Source organism: Tripterygium wilfordii, chromosome 15, assembly GCF_013401445.1.
Source record: "Tripterygium wilfordii isolate XIE 37 chromosome 15, ASM1340144v1, whole genome shotgun sequence".
Lineage (NCBI taxonomy): Eukaryota > Viridiplantae > Streptophyta > Magnoliopsida > Celastrales > Celastraceae > Tripterygium > Tripterygium wilfordii.
Window position 1 is genome coordinate 11,568,086 of NC_052246.1, and position 23,254 is coordinate 11,591,339.

A 23,254-nucleotide genomic window follows, 5' to 3' on the forward strand; every position below is an offset into this window, starting at 1 on the left:
CTTGTCATGGGCTCAAACTAATATAGGTCGATGCTGGGTCTAAGATCACAACACCATGCGAGTCACTATAGACTACATCAAAAAGGACAACATGTTACTAGTGTGAAAGAACGAGCTGTTACAAAATTCTTGTCGTATTTATTCACCATTATAAGAAGAATACATGTTTTTATGAATTACATTGATGATGTTCAAGGCTATTGGTTTTTATTTTATTTTTTTTGGGAAGTGTTCATAGTTATTGAAGGGTTTAACTCTCCAAATTTTGTCAATTTTTTCAAGAACATGAATCTACAACCCAAGGAACATTGGAGAAGCATATCAATTATTCAATTTGAGAACTTTGTAAAACGATTCCATCATTTGGACATATTCATGATCATGTGTTTAGCGGATCTGTTGACACTGTAATTCACAAAGTACATAAAATATAATTTAATGATTTGAGAGGTATGCGATCATACTTTTTTGTTTTCACCGCTAGACTTATTCTACACCATTGGATAAAAATCGTAGACTTCAAAAAATTATAGAGCTCCCTCATCCATGTTTAGCTACGTCTCTGAAATGAGAGTGAGTCTTAAGCTTAAGAGGCCTGAAAAAAGACCATATATGTACTCTTGAAATATGAATAAATGAAGGAGAGACTCAAAAGGTGTTGAGCAAGTGTAGTGATCACTCCAATAGTTAATGTGAAGGTTCCATGAACATCTGAGAGCCTTAATAAACCTTCTTTCACAAAATCCAGGACAGGAGATACTTGTACTGTAATCTGATAGTTCAGATAGCTTAACCTCCTGAAGAACCAAATACATGGAGGGGTATGTAAGCTACAATGCAGCACAAAGTGTGGGATCTTATTGAATCACAATATAGCAGTCTGCAGATGAACTGTGAATCGTAAACTATCCGGCGGATGATGGGTCTTTAAACTGTCCTTGACAGAGTGAATCTTTAGCCAGAAGATGGCAGAAATGCTCTCACCTGGCTAGCTTATCAGGTCAACTTCAAAGACCATAAAATTCTAATGTTAAGATACTTCACTCTAATGTTAAGATACTTCACTCTAGCTTATCAGGTCAACTTCAAACCCATTCGAAGATTTTCTATCCAGAAAGGCCGTAACGCAACAAGGTAAACAACCTAATCAGAACAATGCCCTTATGGTTTGGGTTTCTAACATGAAAAATAGTAGTCCCTCTTTAAGCAAAAAATGAGCTAAAGCCAAACCAAAATAAGGTGCAGGTGACTACAGGCAATCTGATTGCTTTACAAATAAGAACTCAGCTAAGACAGATATAGAGCAAAGCGACAAGATGAACACTAACCATTCATATCCATATAGGCAGTGAAATCAAATAACTACAAAGGAAAGTATCCAGTATACCTACCTATTAAACAATCTGTAGCATGCACTACTACTATCTTCCCTGAAAGACATGGGGAGAGCCATTACCAGTTAGTAGATAACAGTTAACCATGTTCTGTAAGGTGTTCATCAGAAGAGAGACTTTATAAAATACTAACCGAAAATGTGAAAGAAGGATGCAGATAAATACTGAAAACAGAATTCAATATCAAGTACGTAGTTAGAAGCTGTACTAAGGAACATTCTGTACTTGAAGGAATCTCTAACAAACAAACAAACAAATAAATAAAGCCCCGATAGATCCCTGCAAGTGCAGTGGTTTAGCTTGGGCAGACGACTGTGGTGAAACAATGGTTTGTGCCAGTTTATACTTTGTATATCAGCCTAGAAGAGAGATAACAAAATCATTCAACTCTCGACAAGCATTAACAAATAAACTGGAGAAAAAGATAGTCCCGGCCTTAACACATGAGGAGAGGGAAGAGAGGGAAGGAGGCAGCAAAGAGAGATCAAAGCTGAAATCAAGAAAGGTTGAACTAGCATAGGACTTGCCGGTATTTTTAGTAAAAACATTTTAAAGAGGAACCTTATTTTAATTCTAACTAAGATACTTTTACTTTGTACAAACTAATAAGGAGGAGATCCAAAGCACCTGGAAAATTTGGTCTTTTCACCCCTTCCAGGCCAACATAGTTTGCCATCAAATGCCATTTTCACTATCTTCTTCTTTGAGGTTTTTATATTCTGATAGTCATGCCAAGTCAGAAAATCGCGTGTAACCCAAAAAAGAACTACATTTTAAAAAAATATGGTATCACCAGAGAGGAATGTGGACCACTGATATTGCATTCAAAGATAATAAAGACACTCTTATCACTAAAACAAAATATATTAAGCAAAAGGGGAAAAAAAACCCAGAAGAGTGGTGGGGAAAGGGGGAGGTTGGCCTGATATCAGCAGAGCATGCTGCCTGGTAAGCATCACATCGTATTCACACTATACATTTTGAATAAAGAAGGAATGAGTGTTATAGAGGAAGTTTCACCCTCAACAAATTGGGCAATAGTAAATGCCAATGCTTCGCCATCTGACACCAGAATGGATAAAGCACAAGATATACCCTTCTAATGAATCTAACATATGGCTAAAGCACATCAGTTAGAGCTGAATAATCATCATGAAATGACTTCATTATTTACAATAATGCTCATTACTACACACCACAACAGAATTTGCAGAAATATCAATTATCAAAGTGAATGGATAGTTTAAAATTTTTTGTTTTCAGCGTTAAAACCTATTAAACAATGCAAACATAGCAATGCCTATCAAAAATTCGGAACTTCAGCATAATCCCACACAATCAGAGATTCAGTAGAAAGAGACTATAAAAATTAAATTGAAAAATTACGAACGTAACACATAGATCAAAGGAAACGTATAATCAAATCATACTAATAAGTAAGAAAGGAAACGGTTCTCATATTCTGTGCTATAACTAACTGTTTATTTTCCCCTACAACTTATTGCTTCGAGAGCTTATTCATTAAGAACATTATAGCGTCAAGTCGTCAACAGGCTGAACCTCAGAATCACTCCTGTTTTGCCACATGACTATTCCTGCATTCATTTATAGTCACTATGAAATCAACAATCATATTATCGAATCCTATTTCTTGATCTTTCTTTGCTTCTTAGGTCCGGGCACTTCCAACCTGCCAACAGAACACCCACACCTTCCTCGAAAAATAAGCACTGCTCTGCCATTGAGAGGCGCCATCTTCTTGAGTTCTGCCTCCAACTCGCGATGGTGGTCGCGAGGTAATTCAAAAAATCCCCTTTTCACTCCGTCTTTCATCGAAGTACTAGAATTCCTCACACAGTCCTCTGTTTCAAGCTGGATATCAAACTCTGCTGCCTTCCTTAGGCCCTTGCAATTCGGATTTCCGCATTTTCTACTGGTACACATCAGTAAACCCCAAGCAGCTAAAGCTGCACAAAAAGTACTAGCTCCCACAGATCCATATATCATAGGCTCTTCCATAACTGCCTCTTTTACCAGATTATGAATTGCAAAACAACCTTCAAGCATCTTGATGACCACAAACTTGATGTAGGGAAACAACAGGAACCCACAAGCACCAATAACAGCAATCAAAATGACAACATCCATCGCCGCTGCCGATCGAGATCGATCACAGACAGGGACTTTCAGGGAATTGGGAGAGTTGGGTGTCTTCCTGTGCCGGTGTACATGACTGTTGTTCCTTGATTTCAGATACAATTCATTTGAACTCGCAGAATTTGCCATGTTTGAGGTTTGGTCAACGGAGTTGCAGACCGCGACTGAATTTTGGAGATAGACCATCTCAAATCAGAACCACAAATAAAAAAGAAGAAGACCGAATTTTGCCTAAGACCCACTAATCCAATCCGAAAATAAGATCAAACCCACCTCCCTAAAGATCGAACAAGTATTGAATTCACCTACAGATCGGAAACTTGTCGGTGCCCAGATCATCAAAACTACATAGCAATTACGATACAAGAGAATAGCAAAACATCGAGTAATTGATAGAGTATAGATAGATCAATCCTCGTCTATTGAAGAGAGTATCGATTTAGGGGAAGCTAGGCCGGCAAGGAATCAAAGAGAGGACAGAGAAGAAAGCGTCATCGACTGGTTTTTATCGCAAGAAATCAATCCCTCTGTGGTGGTGCATTTCCTCTTTCATGCGTCATTGGGTTTGGGTCGATTACGTGGGCTTGGACATGGCGTTTCAAACAAGTTAAACAAATAATATAGTAAATGATTTTGTGGGCCAATCGTTATAATGGGCTTTGGCCCACCTATTTTGATTCAAAAATTACTCTTTTGTTACCTTTATTCTTTGTGGACTGAAGGATGACTTAATCTTGTTTACTTTAATAATTAAAACTAAAAGTAGATAAAACAAGCCTTTTGTAGATTGGATGATTTGACACTACTGTAAATCCAACACCCTCATACACACCAACTATATTATTCGCTTTGGGTTGTCTGGTTTCTTGGATACATCGGGCCCTCAATGAGTTGTCCGATTCTCGTGGATATATCAGGCCTTTACAGCTTTTTTTCTCCCTAACTAGCAAGGGACTAGGACCAACTCACCAAATTAGGGAAAATGCCTAGTTAGTGGTTAAGGGTAGGTTTAACCCTTATAAAGGGGATTGTCCACACATCAACAATCGATGTGGGACTTTACAGACACTAAAGTTGTTTATTAATGGTATTTTTAAGTATTTTGGTATAATTCCAACCCCTTTATTCTTCATTCTTGTGTGTTAATATTGATGACATGTTCAGAGGGTCATTAATTATGTCACATTTGGCATGAGTTAGACATGTAAAACGCACATTATATATGGAGCAAAAATCAATAATGAAAAACTTTATTGCTCCTAAAAATTCTTATGTGAAGAAATTAATTAGGAGGTAGTGATATGTTTTAGGGTGATTAGTAGTACATGAAGCTTCAAATAATCTTAATCTTTAACCTTTTTCTCTCCCGTAATCGATAACATCACCATAAGAATTTACCCTTTAGACATCCGATATAAATCTAAACTTTGACCTTCAAACCTGAGCGCAAATAAGTTTCCCACTTGAGACAGCGCATTACCACAAAAGTATTATTTCTAATGGGAATCAAACTCAAGTTCTTCTCAATTCATGCGGTTTGGTCCTAGATAGATCCACCACAATACTATTCACCCAAATGAGTTTCATTTTAACTTTGCTTATATGTATAAGGGGCAAAAGTTATTAAAAAAAAATGCTTGCTTTTCAAACAATGAAGGCAACTCGAAGAAAATATCAAGTATTTGAATCCAAAGAAAGGAAGAAACAGTCATGAGTCATGGTTATGACCTTGAAAATATAAAGATCTTGTTTATGCCGCGTTTGGTTTTGGATTTTAGTCAAATTTATGTTCAAGGAGATAAGAGAGAGCTTGAGTGCAATATTTTTCAACCGTGTTGGACAGGATATCAGTCAACCACATACACAAAATATGGAAAAATATTCAAAGCCACCATCGATTAGAGTCTGAGAAGAGAAATTAGTGACCAACTTTGTAAAAAAAGTCAATTTTGTTCTTCTTTTTTTTGGACACTCCCCCATATTTTTATATAAGCAGGGAACTTGGAATAAATACAATAGTTTTGAAGTAAAGCTGGTGAAGGATTTATATCGGTTTGGGAGTGCTTTGTATTTTGGTGCTGTGAGATGAGGTACGGTGAGGTAAAAAGCTGTGGTGTTGTAAAGTGAGTTTTATTGACAAAAAGAATTTGACGTACCACAAAAAAAAAACCTGTGATGAGGTGAGTTGATCTGCAATTTAGCGTTTGAATGAACAAGATTGCGGTGATGTGAGATAAATTATTAATTTAACTTTGTCTAATTTTAATTATAATATATCACGTTAAATTATTTTAAATGTTATTTAATGAATAATTTATATTTATTATGAATAAGTATTTTATAAAAATAAATTATTCTTGTGGTTAATTCATTAATATATTGGGTCCGTTTGGTATACAATTTTGACAGTAGCATATATTGTAACATATATTGCAAATAATAAATTGTAGTAATAAATGATAACAGATATGGTTCCTGAAATATTAGTAGATGTTCGGCGCTACTTTTACTAATAACATACATGGTATTAAAATTGTTGTGTAAATTAGGTGTAGGGGTATTATGCATTTAACTTGTAACATATTAATATTAATAAATAAGAAACAATTTATTAATATTAATAAAAATATTTTAATTAATTTAATAAAATAAAATAATGAGGAAAAATCCATTATCCTGCCAAGGTGGAGAGTTTGTCATTAAAAGAAGTATTAATCCTCTGCTATTAAGTGGCTTTAAACGGACAATAAACGATAACATTTTGAACACGGGATTCATCTCAAGTTAATAGAGAATTCCTAACATTGGGATTGACTGATCAACAGTTCAGCAAGGAATAATAGGATTATCGGTATCGGCAATGGAATCAAAGAATGACGCTCTGCAAAGCGATCAAAAGACAGAGAAGCCTCAAAAGCACCCATTCAGATGCGCTCAAGATGACACCAAGCCTCCACTCCATGACCCTGTAACTCAAAACTCTCTTATTTTGTTCGAAGGAAGACGAGTTGGAGGAGAAGGCACCGATAAGGAAGAACAGCTGAAGAGCGCTGCGATGGAGGTAGACAACTGGTAGTGTGTGTTCAAGGAGGAAGAGAGAGGTGACGACAGGGGTGGCAATTTCGTCCATAGAAGGCTAATGGAGGGTATTTAAGTAATATCAAGCCTAAATTGTTTCAAAATTGTCCACAAGATGACAATTGTAAAAATGGCATTATATTGTTGCGGAAAAAGTCTTGGTATTTGTGCAAACAAATTGCGGTTTGGTTGTTGTTTAAAATTTATTGTTAAAAACCATAAATTATGCACCAAACGGTGCCATTGCATATCAAATTATCAAATACCCATATATACCGTGATTTTAGATTAAAAACATTTTTTTTCCTCCAAAAAAAAGATTAAAAACATTGTTGGCAAAGAAATATCATAAATTATTGTCATTAAATTGAAAACAATAAACTGAAAATGAATGGCATGAATTAATCAATAATGAAAATAAATGTTAGAAGATAAGGATAAGAGGTTTTGAAGTTGAATGGTCAATCTACGTCGTCATTGGTGAAGATGGCAATGCAATCCTCCTCACTCCTCAGTTACCATCTCTTCTTCTCCCCACCTATCTTCTCTCTCTGGTGAATTGCTTCATTGCCCTTGCACATCCCTCAACAAGAATTTCTTTCAGATTTTCAATCACCACCCATCAGCCTCGATACAATCACCATTTAGGTCGACGAGAGTCCCCTACCCACAAATCAATTTGGGTATTTAGTCATCACAATCTATGCAATTCAACCACAATTTGGGATTTGGTCATCGGGTTTTCTGTTATGAAGGCGATCTGTGCAATTTTAAGGTTGAAGAAGATTCAAGGATACAAGTGTCATTAGGAAATCCCATAAGGGCATGCGGGTGAAAAGCCCCGTGTTTTTTAAATGAAACTCCGTTGTCGAAAACGATGGTAAGGGAGGAAGTAGCTCTCAGGTGCTACGCCTGAGATAGTGAATTGGTGCGGTACGTATGCGACTGAACAAACAGCCAAACACATAAACTTGTGGGTGTTGTTTGAGAGTGCTATCAACTGTTGTGAAATGTTATGCGGTACTGTGAGTTATAAAACTGTGGTGTTGTGAGGTGAGTTGGAACGTAAAATTATTTGGTGCATCATTTTTAAAATTGTGGTGCAGTGCTGTGAGGTGCGTTTGACGTATCTAAATTACGGTTATATTAGAAGACTAATAATATTAATATAAAATCACTTAACGTTTACATTGTACATTAATCTAAAATAAAATAATTTACCTAATTTGATTATGTGAGACAATTCAACATATATTGTAAGCGTTTGGGAGTGTTGTGAGATGAGGTGTTGTAAGATAAAAAGTTGTGGTGTGGTGTTGTGAGGTGAGTTCTGCTGTAAAAGCGTTTGACGTGTCACAAAAAATTGTGGCGCTGTGAGGTGAGGTGCACCTGAACGCAGTGCAAACACACTGCCAAACAGATATATGGAACTGAAAGTTACAATGTAAATTGTTGTGTTCCTATGGTGACAAACGGAATATATATATTGTTGGAGAAATTGGGGATAATATCGGTAGAAAATGAATTTAGTAGAGATTAAGATTCGAGACACGTTATAATGTCGATCTCCTTAAGAGTGTATTAGCTCCCACCAATTCAGCAGTACAATGGATTACCGGTTAATTTTCTTTAGAATACAACAAATCTGGCTTTCACTTGCGCTTGTACTATCGAAAGTGAAACCTTAAAAAACTTGGAAGAACAAAAATGCAAATTAGAATTTTGATACTTGTACGAAGCACCAAAAATTTGTGATGCCTTTAGAGAGAAGTATAGATAAAGAGAGTGAATGTCGCTCTCTTTGGTAAACTAGCTCCCACCAATTCAACAATATAACGGATTACGGATTAATTCTCTTTAGGATACAACAAATCTTGCTTTCACTTTCGTCTGTAATATCGAAAGCGAAATCTTAAAAACTTGGAAGAACGAAAATAACTTGGAAGAACAATTAAATTGATATTTAATTATTTTTTATTCACCCAACAACAATTAAAGTGATATTTAATTATTTTTTAATTTTGCTGGACCACTCAACTCCTTATTAGAGTTTGTTTTTAGCCAACGATATCGCTGGCTTAATCAAGTTATTTGGTGGAGCAGGATCGCCCCATCAAGGGAAATTTTATACACACCGCTATTCTACTATCTTTACACCATTTTTTTAATATGATAAGTCTTCACATAAAATGGTTGTGAAAAGACGAATATACCATTGATTTGTAAAATTTTAGAATTTTCATTATTAAGTTTACACACATATTGTCTAAGTCCCTATTTTTCTTATTCGGAAATCCCTTTTAAGCTCCTTTTTCCAAAAACATATCGGAGATCGTCGTTGCAGACCTTAGAGTGGCCGTCCATGGGGAGAATCGTTTCGATCGTGGTGGAACGTGGGTTGTCGTCTGTTGTTTGGACGAAAATGTTGAATCTTGAATTTTGAATTGTAAATAATTTTTTTTCGAACGATGAAATGATAAACAAACTATGATGTTGGGTTCTGATCCTATGAAAAAATTGTTAAAAAAATGGACATGGACTGTAATTCTGTATCAATAGTATTCCACACAATGAAAACTAGATTTTTTTTTTTAGAAATACTGATGTAAATTTAGCAATCACTAATAAAATATGTAAAATAATTTATTTTGAATTTTTAGATGAAGGGTTAATATGTCTTTGTATATAAAAATATTTATGGAAACTATAAAAATTTTAAAAATGGTATAAAAATAATAGATTAGTAGTGTGTACAAAATTTCGCCTATCAAATAGGGCTCAGGCACAGTGATTGTTGGTTCATGAGCTCGGTCCAATTAAACAACTACCCGTACAAATTCTGAAGGCCTTCTTGAGGCCCATTGAGAAACTTCTCTGGGCCTCTCACAAACGATGAAACGAATGCTTCATGAAAGTGGAATACAAAAAAGCCCAATAACTCACACCCCATAGTCTAAAGTCTAAACCCAAAAAAACAGGAACATGAATTATTGGCAAGGCCCTCACAGATTATTTGGTGCTCACTCACGTTTTCACAAAGCATAAATCAAATGTATAATACAAACTCAATAAACATGTCAAACACTGGATTTGCATGTGCAAGAGAACGAAAAAAAAGACCAACAAATGACCATAATATCCCAAAAGCACAACCCCAAAGGCCTAAGCCATTCCTAATTTACCTTTACAAGTGTCCAAATCCCCAAATTGCATGGGAAATTCCACGCCATTTTGTGTTATTTTAATTTTGAATGGTGTTAGTGCAGAGTGTACAAAATATTGAAATTATAATGAGAATAGCAACAGGAACACTAACCCTAGTGAACTAAGGCACGAGTACCTTTCCCTCCGTTTTTACTCTCTAACGCCTGTAGGTTGGATTCATATGCAATTCTATCACATTTATCCATTGTTGTTATCTCATCACGTGACATTTAGTTATTTACTCCTTCATTTTTTCAGTGTGGAATTTTATGTTTCCCATTGAATTTGATAGGTTAAAATTAACAAATTTGTATTCTGACGTCGACTCTTAAGGATTTAAATTCTTTTTTTTTTTTTTTTTTAAATATTGTTGATTCATCTTTTTATTACATTTTCTAAGAAGAAGAATCGAAAAGGGGCTCAATCAATTAAGTGGTTAAAGTTTAGAGGCATTTTTTATTCTTCTCCCATCATGAAACCACGAGTAGCTCAGATGACACTTATGTGCATAGTATCTCATAGAGATCTCGAGTTTAAATCTCTCCCATTCTCTTCTCATGTACTAAAAAAAATTACAATTTTATATTTTAATCATGCTCAAGCAAAAACCTTATTTATTGAAGCTTTCCAATTCATTATTGAAAAAATACAATCAAGACACCCTAAAATTTAGTCTCACCCTAAACCCTATAGTCACCTTTCCAAATTTATGTAGGTCTTGAGCTGTCTCTTGGCTTAATTTTTAGGGTATGTGATACTATTTGGACCATTAAAATGGAGGGCTAGCACCATGACACTCTCATATTTTCATCCACAAAAATCTTTTTCAAGGCCACAATGCAAACTTGTGGCTGAGAATTGCCAGTGATGATGACGTGGCATCCTCACAGGATGCGACAAAATACTCACACGCTCGCACATAACACGACTAAACAACACGACCAGCGTGTCAGATCTCTTTCTTACTGGACAAAAACCCATTTTCTCTCTCTACAAAGTGTACAGTTTTCATGATTTCATCTACAAAACAACAGACGGAGAGAGATACGCGCAGAGAGAGAGAGAGACAACGGGCGGAAATGACGGAGCCGAAAGACCCGGCGATCAAGCTCTTCGGGAAGACGATTCCTTTGCCTGAGATCCCTCCTTTTGCTGTTGACGAAGCAATCAATCGGGACAATCAGGACCGTTCGTCTTGTTCAAATTCATCCACAGAGAAGGATAAGAACATAGATGGCGAGGAGGGAGATTTTTCTGATAAGGTATGATTTTGATTGGACTTTTTAAATTTTTGAGACGACGGAGGTGAGAAGGATTAATGGGTCTGTTTTAGTTTGGCTTGGGTTGGTTTGAAGTTCAAGAATTTTAGTCCCCTTTTTGTGAAATTTTACGTTACTATTTTGGCTGGAGAAACTGAGGATGACATGTGTAGATTTAAAAGTTTATGTTGGTTTTTGCTATATATGTTTAATTGAAGTCGGGTGGTTTATCAATGGGGGAGTATAATTCTGGCAAGTAACTTGCTGATTCAGTGTTCAATCATGTTGGATTTGCTATGTAATTTGGTCACTCCCTTCTAGGAGCTGGACTAAGGAGTTTGAATACTTAATTGCTCTTAGATCTTATTGTGATTTAACTTCAATGAAAATTTCATGAGCAATCTTTGAAATTTGGGGGTTTTAACTTCTCAAGAATCAGATTCTTTTGCTGTGATGTTTAATCTATCCTTAGGTAAATGTATTCTAATCATTCTGCCTTGCTGACTGGTTTGTGGGTGCTGAACCATGTTTCCTTTGTTGTTAGATTTACTGTTTCTGAGTAATCCTTTGATTTCTGACACTTTTTCTGCGTCTGTTGTCTGATCATGCGTTCCGTTGCCAGAATTTTCATATGGCTATGGTCGTGTGTTCCGTTGCCAGAATTTTCATTTGGCTATGGTCTCCTCAATGTTGGGAGGTGTTTCATATGTTGTGTTTGCTTCCTAGTTAGAACATACAATGGTACAAGTTCTCAACGCTCTACCAACCGTGTACTGGCCATTGAGTTGTGACAGAAGTTCTGACTAATTTTATAGTTGCGTAGGACAAGATTTGTATTATCTACTTAATTATTAAGAATTATTATTGTGTTATTATGTTTTATTTTGAGTAACTAATAAGATTTTCTATTTCATTTAGGATGTAGAATCTCTTTTATTTTCAAATAGGATTTTTAATTTCCTGATGAATCCCAATGTTCTTTGGCTTAAACGGATTAGCCTTATTTCACTTCCTCCCTGTGTCAGTCTCCCCCTTTCCATTATTGAAAGAAAACAAAATAGGTTGCTAGGTATTCAATTTGCTAGAATGTAGTTAGTTGTTCTCTCAGGGGGAAGAAGAGGGAGATGACCAAGTGTAAGAGGAATGATTGACTTTTAATTGTCCATTCTTAAGAACATAAGTTACTGATCCTGAACAATTCATTGTGCCTTTGAAAGGAAGACGCAAGTCGAGAATGAGAGTGAAATGTACTGACCTTCCCCATTGTGGTTTCCAATTACTTTCCTTACAAATTTGTGTAGAATGGTTTAAGATGAGGTTTGGATGATCATGATGGTTCAGCTACGACGTAAAATTTTGTGGTACTCAGTGTTGAACTTGTGTTTAGCACTGTGAATAAGAAAAGTTGAAGTAGTGCATTTCATTTGTTTTTTTGTTTCATGTAAGCTGTTTCAAAATGGTCTCTATATATAAACCTTATTTACTTTTTTTCCTTGTACATAAAGTTGATAATTACATGTGCTTATGGAAAATTACGATCAATTCAGGATGCAATTGAAGAAAAACCAAGTGACACTCAGCCGGAAGATGAAGCCTCATCTGTGGCTTCGGATGAACCCAGAAATCCAGACACAACGTCAGGGACGAATGAGAGACCTAAAACATCCCCTGCTGAGAACGAAAGTGCCACATCAAAAACTTCAAAGAGAGAGGAAGAACAAAGTGAGACAAGTACTTCGCAAGAGAAGCCGACCCTTAAGAAACCAGACACGATTCTTCCATGTCCTCGCTGTAAAAGCATGGATACCAAGTTCTGTTACTACAATAATTACAATGTCAACCAACCCAGGCATTTCTGCAAGAACTGCCAGAGATACTGGACTGCTGGTGGAACCATGAGGAATATGCCCGTCGGTGCAGGTCGCCGCAAGAACAAGAACTCAGTTTCTCACTTCCGTCAGATAGCTGTTTCCGAAGCTCTCCAGAATGCACGAACAGATGTAACAAATGGTGCTCATCTTTCACTGAAAAGTAATGGTACTGTCCTTGCTTTTGGTTCAGATACACCTTTGTGTGAATCTATGGATTCTGTCTTGAAGATTGCGGATAAATCAATGCAGCACTGCGTGCAAAATGGTTTTCATAAACCCAACGAGTTAAGTATACCAATTTCTTATGGAGGTAGAGAAAATGGAGACAGTTTTTCTAACGGTTCTTCAGTAATCGATTCAAATTCAAAGAATGAGGCAGGTCACACTAGGTCACAAGAGCAGGCACTACAAAATTGTCAGGCATTCCCGCTGCAAATACCATGCTTTCCTGGTGCTCCATGGCCATATCCATGGAATTCAGCTCAGTGGAGTCCTCCAATGCCCCCTCCAGCTTTCTGCCCTCCAGGGTTTCCTATGCCATTCTACCCTGCAACACCTTATTGGGGTTGTATGGTACCAGGTCCTTGGAGCTTCCCATGGCTTCATCAGCCCTCTTCTCCAAAGCAAACTGTATCCAACTCTGGGCCTAACTCTCCAACTTTGGGGAAACATTTGAGGGATGAGAATACATTTAAAGCAAGCAACAGTAGTGAGGAAGAAACTTCAAAAGACAACAACTCAGAAAGATGCCTTTGGGTCCCAAAAACCTTGAGGATTGATGATCCTGGAGAAGCTGCAAAGAGCTCTATATGGATGACACTGGGGATTAAGAATGATAAGGCTGATTTACTTGGCGGAGGAGGACTGTTTAAGTCTTTCCAGTCAAAAGGCGATGAAAAGAGCGATACAACTGAATCCTCTCCCATTTTGCATGCCAACCCAGCTGCATTGTCTAGGTCACAAAACTTCCGTGAGACCTCGTAATTGGATAGAGGTAAGTGCTTCCTTCTGGTGCAAAGAGATTTGTGTTATCAGCTGGTACATTCACATCCTCACTCATTTTCAACACTAAAAGGCCATGTTCATGCGGGAGGAGGATCTCTGATTAAATTCTCTGAGGTAGAAATTTTCAAATCCTATTTATAGCAGAATTAGCCACTGATTTTTCCCCTTATATCTCGATCGAATCAAATGCCTGTAACCAAGAAGTACTTTTCTTCCATTTTTTTTGGGTCCTTTTTTCTTTTCTAGTTACATGGCTTGTTTAGGACATGTACATACTTATATTCTGAGAGTGAGAGCTAGGACTGTATGTAACTTATATCCCTGTTGTACTAAAATATATTTTGGGGAATAACAGTCAATATAGAATGGATGTTAAGTTAATGGTTTCAAATATCCTCAGAGCTACAACTCAACCTGCTCTTTAACTAATGTATGTGTTGTTATATTAGTCTGCAACAACATCAGCCTATGAGATTGGCTTTTCAAGAATAAATTCTTTTACAGTATTCTTAACGCACATATGCCCGACTGATTACAACAGTAATGAAACAGTACACATATGTCCCTGGACTCCCTCCTGCTGCATCTAAAAGAAAAGGGATCCAAAGCTTCATTGCAATGCCAATTACCAGCGATTAAAATTGTCCAAGAAGCTGCAATATTCTTCACTGGCATCTCATCAAGCATCATCCAATCTACATGATTGTGCATAAACAACAACATCACTTTCAGGTATTCGGCTAAAAATACCAAAAGAGGTATCCGGCTGGTCTCGACATTTCCCATATGCATCAACCAGCCAGCACATTGCAGACTATCAGAATCAAGTATCAGAGGAGGCTTGGGAGGGCTGATTGCAGATGCTCGCAACTATGTATTAAAGACCCAGGTGAGATACAGATGTTTAACAGTAATCTCAACACACACATGTCCGTCCCTGCCTAATTAGAGAAGCAATGAATTCAGAATTACAGCTTGCACATAACCATGGAGTAATCGATTACCCATACATATGACAAGGTCATTCAAAAGCACAAGAACAAGACAGCATTGTTCCTTTGCATTCTATAAATTCGGCAACGTACATATCCAGGAGCCAATGGTATATGTTGTGAAATATTCGCAAGCGGACAAAATCGCACAAGTAATAAAGAGTTAATAGAGTCTTGTCCCACAAGGATGTTTTGGCAATTTCAAATTAATGACAAAATAAGCAATTAGCACACTAAAATGGCAAGCGAATTGTTGATTTGGTTTTTTACCTAATGCTAAACAAGTGAATTGAAAGAGAACTAAGTAAATGACACTTAAATGATTAACAAAGCAACAAACCAGAAATTTTGTTTCAAGCAAAGTAAACACTAAGGTTCCTAATTTCACCACTTCTTATCCAACTAAACTCCATTGGTTCATTAATTCTCACTTCTCAATTTAGTTGTTGACAATAGATTTCCCAAATTATCCAATGTTCTATTCCTAGATACACCGAAAGTATTTTCAATAGAATCCCTGTTATTCCTAACATTCGGTTTCATATCAAAAATCCCTTAAGCATAATGGAAATCAATTAATGATTGCTTAAGTCTTGAACCTATATTCCTATGGTTCATACAACCTATGTCTTCTATGGACTCTTGCAACCCTAGGTTTATCCTTCCGGTTTCAACCAATACTAGACATCATTCAAATGGTGATAAAGCATTTGAAAGCAATAAGCATATCCACAGAAAATCAACAACATAAAAAGAGATTCAAGAACAAGAAACCAATTTCATTTAATCTTCAAAGAAGGGTTCCATTAGGACCCTTAGTTAGAGGATTAGTTCCTCATAACTAAGGAATACAATACAAAATCAGAAATGGCAGTCATTAAAATACAAGAATAAAGAGAAAAGAAGGAAAAACCCCTTAACCCCCTTGCGCTTGCAACAATGGCTGCTGTAGAGAGGTCTCCCCCAAAACCCTAGGTTTTTGCTCCAAAGGTAAAAGTCCCCTAAAACCCAAGAAATCTAAGCTTATATATACCCTCATAACTCTTCAGTCGTTCTATCTAATAAGTCTGTGCCGTTTTGAGTGGGACCATTTGGATTTAGAGTGAGATTGTCGTTTTGCAAATCTTCAGAATCCTTGCGATATTCTAGCCGATCAATCGGACAGACGTCCGATCGATCGGACTTTTCTTCTGTCTGATTATGCTTTCTTGATGTCCAATCGATCGGACCATCAGGCCGATCGATCGGATTTTCTCTCTGTCTTCACTTCTTGGCTCTTTTCTCTCCAACTTGCTCCTTTTCTTCCATATTCGCCCTTACACCTGAATTACACAATTAAACACTCTTTAGGCAGAAACAATCCAAAATAACTGTAGAACAATGCAAGATTTCATATAAAATGATGCACAATTATATGAATATAATTGGCATATCAGTATACAAGAAATTTTAAATAATATATTAAATTGTTGTCCATTTTTCTAAACATCAACACTAGCTTTGCTATATATATGTATGGCAGAGCACAAGTGAAGATCATCTCATTCAATCCTCCCTCTTCCTTTCAAATTGTTTAGCAGGCAATGCATAACTTGATCAGCTTTATTCTGGTTCTCTTCTTCTTCGATCTATCTATTCAATCTTCTGCCCAAAACAAAAGTAATGGTTTCAGTTTCGATATTTTTCATCGTGATTCAAAAATGTCTCCCCTTTATAACCCTTCTATAACTCCATCAAAACTCTTAGAAAAAGCTGTTCTTGATTCTCATACTCGAGTCAATCTCTTCAAAGATTTCACGCATAACAATAGAAAAGACTTTATTTCAGAAGTAACTCCAAATAAAGCTGGTTCCTATCTCACGAAATTACCTCTTGGATCCCCAAAAGTTGAAGTCCTGGCTTCGATAAGCACAGGAAGTAGTCTTGTATGGGTACAATGTAAAGCTTGTGAGAAATGTTTTGGAAAAGAAGAACCAATATATAAACCGACGAGATCTTCTACATATAAAGAAGTTTCTTTTCATACAAGTTTTTGTAGAGCTCTACGACACCATGAAATTGGGGCACAAGGAGTGTGCGACTATTCTTATCTTTATGTAGACGGGACACATACATCTGGGGTCCTAAGCAGAGACAATTTCCACATGAAATCTACTGCCGATGAAGAGCTTACTATCCCTATGGTGTTTGGTTGTAGTAACTTAATCATCGGTCGGTATGCAAGAGGCGTACAAGGTATGATTGGCCTTGGAAGTGGAGAACTCTCTCTTATTTTTCAACTGAAAAATTATATTCAAAACATATTCTCCTACTGTTTGCCTCCAAGTACAGCTAAAACAAGCGGTAAACTTGTACCTGGACAAGAAGCAAAGATCTCCGGAAACGAAGTAGTTTCAACTGCACTTAGATTAGACGATGAATCTACCTTATACTTTGTTCAACTTGATGGTGTTACGGTTGAAAATAAGGAAAGAAACACGCTACCAAGTCCAATTGATATTGTTATAGATTCTGGAACAACGATGACATTTTTGCATTCAAGCATATACGATGATCTTGTAAAACATATCAAAGACGTGATTGGTATTAATCCAGTTGACAGTCCCCTAGAAGAATTTTCAACCTGTGCTACAAACAACAATCCCCTGATATTAACTTTCCTGATATTACATTTCATTTCAGAGGTGGTGCAGACGTCCGTTTAAAACCCAAAAACATATTTGAACAGTATAAAGATATGCATTGTCTGATGATTGATCGGAATGATGAGTTGTCAATTTTTGGAAACACGGCACAAGTGAACTTTCACGTGGAGTTTAACTACGAAGAAATGAAAGTCTCCTTTGCTCGAGCGGATTGTGCTAATCAATCTTGATCACAGTGTCGTGGTGCTTCTTCAATGCTAATATATTATTATCTGCAGTAAGAATATGTGTGTGACTTTCTTACTGAATTTGGCAAAACCATATATATATATATACCCCAATAGTTATACAATGAATAATATTACCTGCAATAAGAATATGTGTGCGACTTTCTTAATGAATTTGGCAAAACCATATACTACGCCAATAGTTGTTCAATGAATAATACAGTTTGATTTGCCTCCCTTTTGTTTTAAATCTTGAATTCGTTGATTGTTGTTACTAATAAAAACTTGTCGAGAAACTGGCCAAAAGAAAATATGAAAGAGCCGTAGATCATGGTAAGATCAAAATTCAACAAATTCACACCTAAGGAGATATTCCTTCATTTGCACAATCAGATCGAATATATACCACAATACAGAGATGATGAGATTTATAGTAACAGTAATCATTTATGCCTTAGTGACAAATCAAGGATCAGCAATCATCATAGACAAATCGTATGAAAGAATTTTACTGTCACTTCTCATGAAATCAAGCACATTGATCAAATCTAAAGCATGTTATTCAACATCTGAAGCGTATGTGAATCAGCAAGAGCTCATTATTAGAATTATTACAGCATGCAGATAGCCATGCAATAATCGATGACCAATGGATATGACAAGATCATTTAAAATCACAAGAACAAGAAAGCATTGCTCCTTTACAGTCTATACATTTGGCAAGGTATATGTGGAGGAGCCAATGGTATAACACAAGAAAATTTAAAAAATAAATTAAATCATTGTTTGTTTTTCTAAACATGTATCATAAGTTAATAACTGCCCCTCAGCAAATCAATAACACTAGCTTTGATATATATATATATATATATATATATATGGCATAGTACAAGGAGAGATCATCTCATTCAATCCTCCCTCTTCCTTTCAAATTATATATTTAGTAGGCAATGCATAACTTGATCATCTTTATTCTGGTTCTCTTTTCGTTCGATCTCTATCGATTCAATCTCCTGTCGAAGTCAAGAGTAATGGTTTAAGTTTTGATCTTTTTCATCGTGATTCAAAATTGTCTCCGCTTTATAATCGTTCTATAACTCCATCAAAGCTCTTAAAAAAGGATGTTCTTGATTCTCGTACTCGAGACAATCTTTTCGAAACTTTCATGCATAACAATCGAAAGGACCTTGTTTTAGAAGTAACTAAAAGTGAAGGTTCCTTTCTCACAAAACTTTCTCTTGGTTCCCCAAAAGTTGAAGTCTTGGCTTCAATAAGCACAGGAAGTAGCCTTGTATGGGTACAATGTGAAGTTTGTCAGAAATGTTTTGGAGAAGAAGAACCAATATATAAGCCGACGAGCTCTTCTACATATAGAAAAGTTCGATATGACACAGATTCTTGTAATACTCTACGACTCAAGCATCGTGGGGATGACGGAATGTGTTACTATACTTTGTTGGATATTATATAGCATGCATAAATCAATATAGTAGTAATGGTATGAACAATGACCAAGTTACACAAACAGTAACATTAACAAAACAGTAACATAAATACAATCGCTTATATTAAAGAATACCAAACCAAAACGTCAAGGCAATTGATAGGAGAACAGCAAGGAAGAGCGAGGAACGGTGTGCACCGAATCTCCTTAAAGTGAATTTGCTCCTGCCTAGCGGTGTCTAGCAACTCTGAGCAATCACTTCCCAAGATACAACGCTCCTTTCACCACCTTATTAGTGACACTCCAAAACAGGTAGTACAATCGAACCAAGTAAGAACAACACTCTCAGACTAGGATTTTGGCAGAGTTTCAACAGGGAGAAGCAGAAGAATTTTGTGGCAACAACAGAGAAAGGAGAATTTCGTGTGTTTGAGCTTGACTGACCCTTGACCAGGTAATGGTGCAACCACCAACCCATGAACATGTGCTGTTGCAACTGCATTGACCAGTTCAAACGGGCCATGACTGAGAAGAATAAGTCTTATGTCCAGTTCAATGTAAATGGGCTTTCTTTTCTATCGGCTTGTAAGCAACTGCATTGACCAGTTCAAACGGGCCATGACTGAGAAGAATAAGTCTTATGTCCAGTTCAATGTAAATGGGTTTTCTCTTCTATGGGCTTGTAACAAAGTGAAAAAAATTAAAGATGTGAATTGGACTGGGCCTCACAAGCCCACCACACGCGACCGAACCTAGCCGAGCTGGATGGACGGCGACGGCATGCGTGTTTAATCAAAGCCCATAATATGGAGCCCTCACTCCTACAAAAGCTTGGGTGCCCTTGGACCCAAAGTATTACTACAACACTTGAGCTTATAAACTACACATCCACATGGTATTTTTCCAATGCGAGATTTTCATACACACACTTATTGCACTATCTTCACCATGCTCATCATGGTCACTTTGGAGTCTTTTTACATTCAACCAAAAAATGATTTGGCCACACTAATTACTTCAATTTATTGTCCTTATAACAAGGATTAATTACCCGTAAATTTCATTCAATAAATATGGTTGACCATCATTTTTCCAACATACTTATCGTTACGGATATGAGACATATACATCAGGGGTCCTAAGCGATGAACATTTCTACATGAAATCCCTTGCCGATGAAGAGCTTTCTATTCGCATGGTGCTTGGTTGTAAGAATATAATTTATCTACTCAAAGTTTCATTCATTTTGTTTTGGTTCTCATTTTACTCAGAGGCGTCCCTAAGGTGGGGCGACATGAATCGCTTCCTATGGAAAATAGTTAGTTTTCCAACATATATTTTATAAAAAAGATGTAAAAGAAATTATTGAAGAAAAATTAAGTGTTTTTTTTTATTTCTCATCATACAAGTGTTCAAACATAATTTATTGAAAATGTCAAAGATGTTAGCAGTTGGTATTCCAGTTAACTTAGCTGTTGAGTTGATGTCATCTAAAGTAGCAAAACTGTCGTTCGAAGTTATTGGTTGCTCTTATGCCCTCTAAAGAATAATTAGAATGATGAGATTGGGATTGATCTTGTTAAAATGTCAAAGTGTCGCACCTTCATACATATAGTGACAATCAATTTGGATATGCTTGCAATAATGGTAACTAGAGGCAGTGGATGATGACTCTGAGATCCAATGTATATTTAAAGTTTATCTTCTAATTAATTAATTAAATGGTGTAGAACTTCTTCTACTTCTACGCCCAAAAGTCTCAAACTCCATAATTTATTTATTTAATCAACAAATTAATCAAGCAAGTGGATGAGAAAAGCCCAGCGTTACATAGAAATTAAGCTAAAAGCATGCTACTTGGCTTTTGATATATATGTTGGTGGAAGAAGACCTAATTATTAATTTAATACTCATGACCCTCCTAAAGTTGTACATGTGTGTGTGTGTTTGTGTGATGCCTCAAGTTGGGAGTACATGGGAGATGCAGTGGAGGCTTGCATTGAATGAACCCACATGAATGTGAAGAAAAGTAGAAACTTGGTTTTATGAAAACTATTATTATGAATTAATTAATTTTAATACTCCATTTTGTATTTTTAGCGAGAGATTAATTTCAATTACTTATATTGCTATAATCAAAGATAGGTATGAAGGAACGTAACTAGTGTTGGAACTAATGGAGTTACAAAGAAGTTTCCTCACAGTAGGTTTGCACTAGGGCTCGTTAATAAACTCGTTTCTATTTGTTATAGTGATGGATGAACTCATACGACATATCCAATGTTAGGTACTTCGATACATATTTGTACATAGCATAGTTATAGTGGATGAGATAAATATATAATGTCAAACAGGTCAATGTCCTGTCGGCCTATTTTGGGTCGACAACACCTCTTAGCATGTTGGGTCAGGGTTGTTGACCCATGGGTCGTTACGGACCGTCGCGGGCCGGTCCAACATGGTTAAGTGCAATATGGCATAAAAAAATTTATAGCTCTTAAAAATATTAGATGGGACACATATCAAAATAGTTGTATGCCCAAGGTTCGATTCCAATCGCAAACGTAATTATCTATGATATTTCAAAAAAAAAGTTTGATTTTGTGTACTAAGGACCTAACTTCAATCCACCCACCTACATTTTTCATATTTATATTGAAGGTTCACATTTTTATTGAAGGCTCAGCCCACAAATCTAAAACAAGAGGGCCGCCTGTGGGTCAGGTCAGTCCACTTTACATCTCTAATTGAGAGTTAGCTCAAAACTCGAGATGTGGAAGCAAGATTGAGAATTTAAAATATTTAAATTATGTTGTATTAAAATAGAATATTGAAATGTAAGTTCAGTTAGAGCATACAATTGAAAGAAGAAACGATTCATCATTAGATGGGAGATGAATAAAAAATTGTTTTCTTATATTTTTTGGCTTGATTTTCCAAGATGACAAAGACATCAATGAATATGTAATTAATATTATTAAAAATGGTGGATGAAGTGAATGCGAGAATTCGTGATTTTATGCGATTGAATGATTTCTTTAAGGTTGAAGGGACAAATTTATAGGTCAGTTATTCGACATACGATTATGTATGATTTTGAGTGTTGAACTATTAAGAGACAACATATCTAACAAAAAATTCATGTAATATAAATGCAAATGTTTCATTGGATGTGTGGCCATACAAGAGAAGATAGGATAAAAAAAATAAAATTATTAGATCTAATGTAGGAGATGCATTAATTGAAGATAAATTGTGAGAAAATCTTAAAGATTGTTTGAGCATGTACAACGTAGAGATAGTCGTTTGGCAGCAAGGAGACTCGAGAGAATTTGTATATGATAGAATAGGAAGCGAAAAGGAAGACTTAAAAAGACATTACTTGAAGTAGTAAGAAATGATATGAATTATCAATGAGGATGTATGAAAGTACTAAGATAGAAATGAATGATGGAAATAAATGCACGTAGTGAATTCCTCGTTAATTTTTTCATTGACTCGTGTAGCCAATCCTAAATTTTTGCGATAAAAACCGTCATGATGATGAAGCATTGAGTTAAGCAAATAAACATAATTTAAGGGAAGCCAAAAGAGAGAGAAAAAGAAGACTCCTTCATCAAGTTCCTTGGGAAATTTTGATAAGCATGCGTGAGTGTATAACTATATATAGTGGCTTTCATGATTAACTAATGCTTATTACAAAGGCTTATCAAGTTTTTGTAATGATGAGCACATCTAGCAACTAGCCAACTAGGTCACTCACACGTGTATAGCATCTAGTCCCACATCACCAAAATTAGATAAATTACTAAATTCAATTCAGTGAGAAATTAAATTTAGGATGTGTTTGGAGTGAGGGATTTGGGGGAAGGGAATGAAGGTTTCTTTCCTATGATCTTGTTTGGATAGTTCAAGAAAAAATTAAGAGGAGGGATTTGGAGAGAATTGGGGGAGATTTCATTAAATTATTGTGAAAAT

The 23,254-nt window shown here is 36.2% G+C and overlaps 3 protein-coding genes across 3 annotated transcripts; 2 read left to right on the forward strand and 1 right to left on the reverse strand.

Annotated features, from left to right (window-relative positions):
- Nucleotides 1-2,739: 2,739 nt before the first annotated feature.
- On the reverse strand, nt 2,740-4,117 carry LOC120015897 (uncharacterized protein At5g19025-like). Its single transcript, XM_038868394.1, has one exon. It carries the CDS (start codon nt 3,735-3,737, stop codon nt 3,039-3,041), a length of 699 nt encoding a protein of 232 aa, XP_038724322.1. The 5' UTR covers nt 3,738-4,117; the 3' UTR covers nt 2,740-3,038.
- A 6,693-nt stretch (nt 4,118-10,810) lies between these two features.
- LOC119980054 (cyclic dof factor 2-like) lies at nt 10,811-14,361 on the forward strand. The gene is made up of 2 exons (XM_038822710.1): nt 10,811-11,095; nt 12,640-14,361. Exons 1-2 carry the CDS (start codon nt 10,844-10,846, stop codon nt 13,945-13,947), a joined length of 1,560 nt encoding a protein of 519 aa, XP_038678638.1. The 5' UTR covers nt 10,811-10,843; the 3' UTR covers nt 13,948-14,361.
- A 2,299-nt stretch (nt 14,362-16,660) lies between these two features.
- Nucleotides 16,661-17,665, forward strand: LOC119979897 (aspartic proteinase CDR1-like). Its single transcript, XM_038822518.1, has one exon. The coding sequence runs from the start codon at nt 16,661-16,663 to the stop codon at nt 17,663-17,665; it is 1,005 nt and encodes a 334-aa protein (XP_038678446.1).
- Nucleotides 17,666-23,254: the final 5,589 nt, after the last annotated feature.

Bases quoted from the DNA above. Each gene is read 5' to 3' on its own strand.
- LOC120015897 (XM_038868394.1), bottom strand. From the start codon at position 3,737: ATGGTCTATCTCCAAAATTCAGTCGCGGTCTGCAACTCCGTTGACCAA.
- LOC119980054 (XM_038822710.1), top strand. From the start codon at position 10,844: ATGATTTCATCTACAAAACAACAGACGGAGAGAGATACGCGCAGAGAG. The intron at 11,096-12,639 runs GTATGATTTTGA...CGATCAATTCAG, and splicing joins AGGGAGATTTTTCTGATAAG to GATGCAATTGAAGAAAAACC.
- LOC119979897 (XM_038822518.1), top strand. From the start codon at position 16,661: ATGTCTCCCCTTTATAACCCTTCTATAACTCCATCAAAACTCTTAGAA.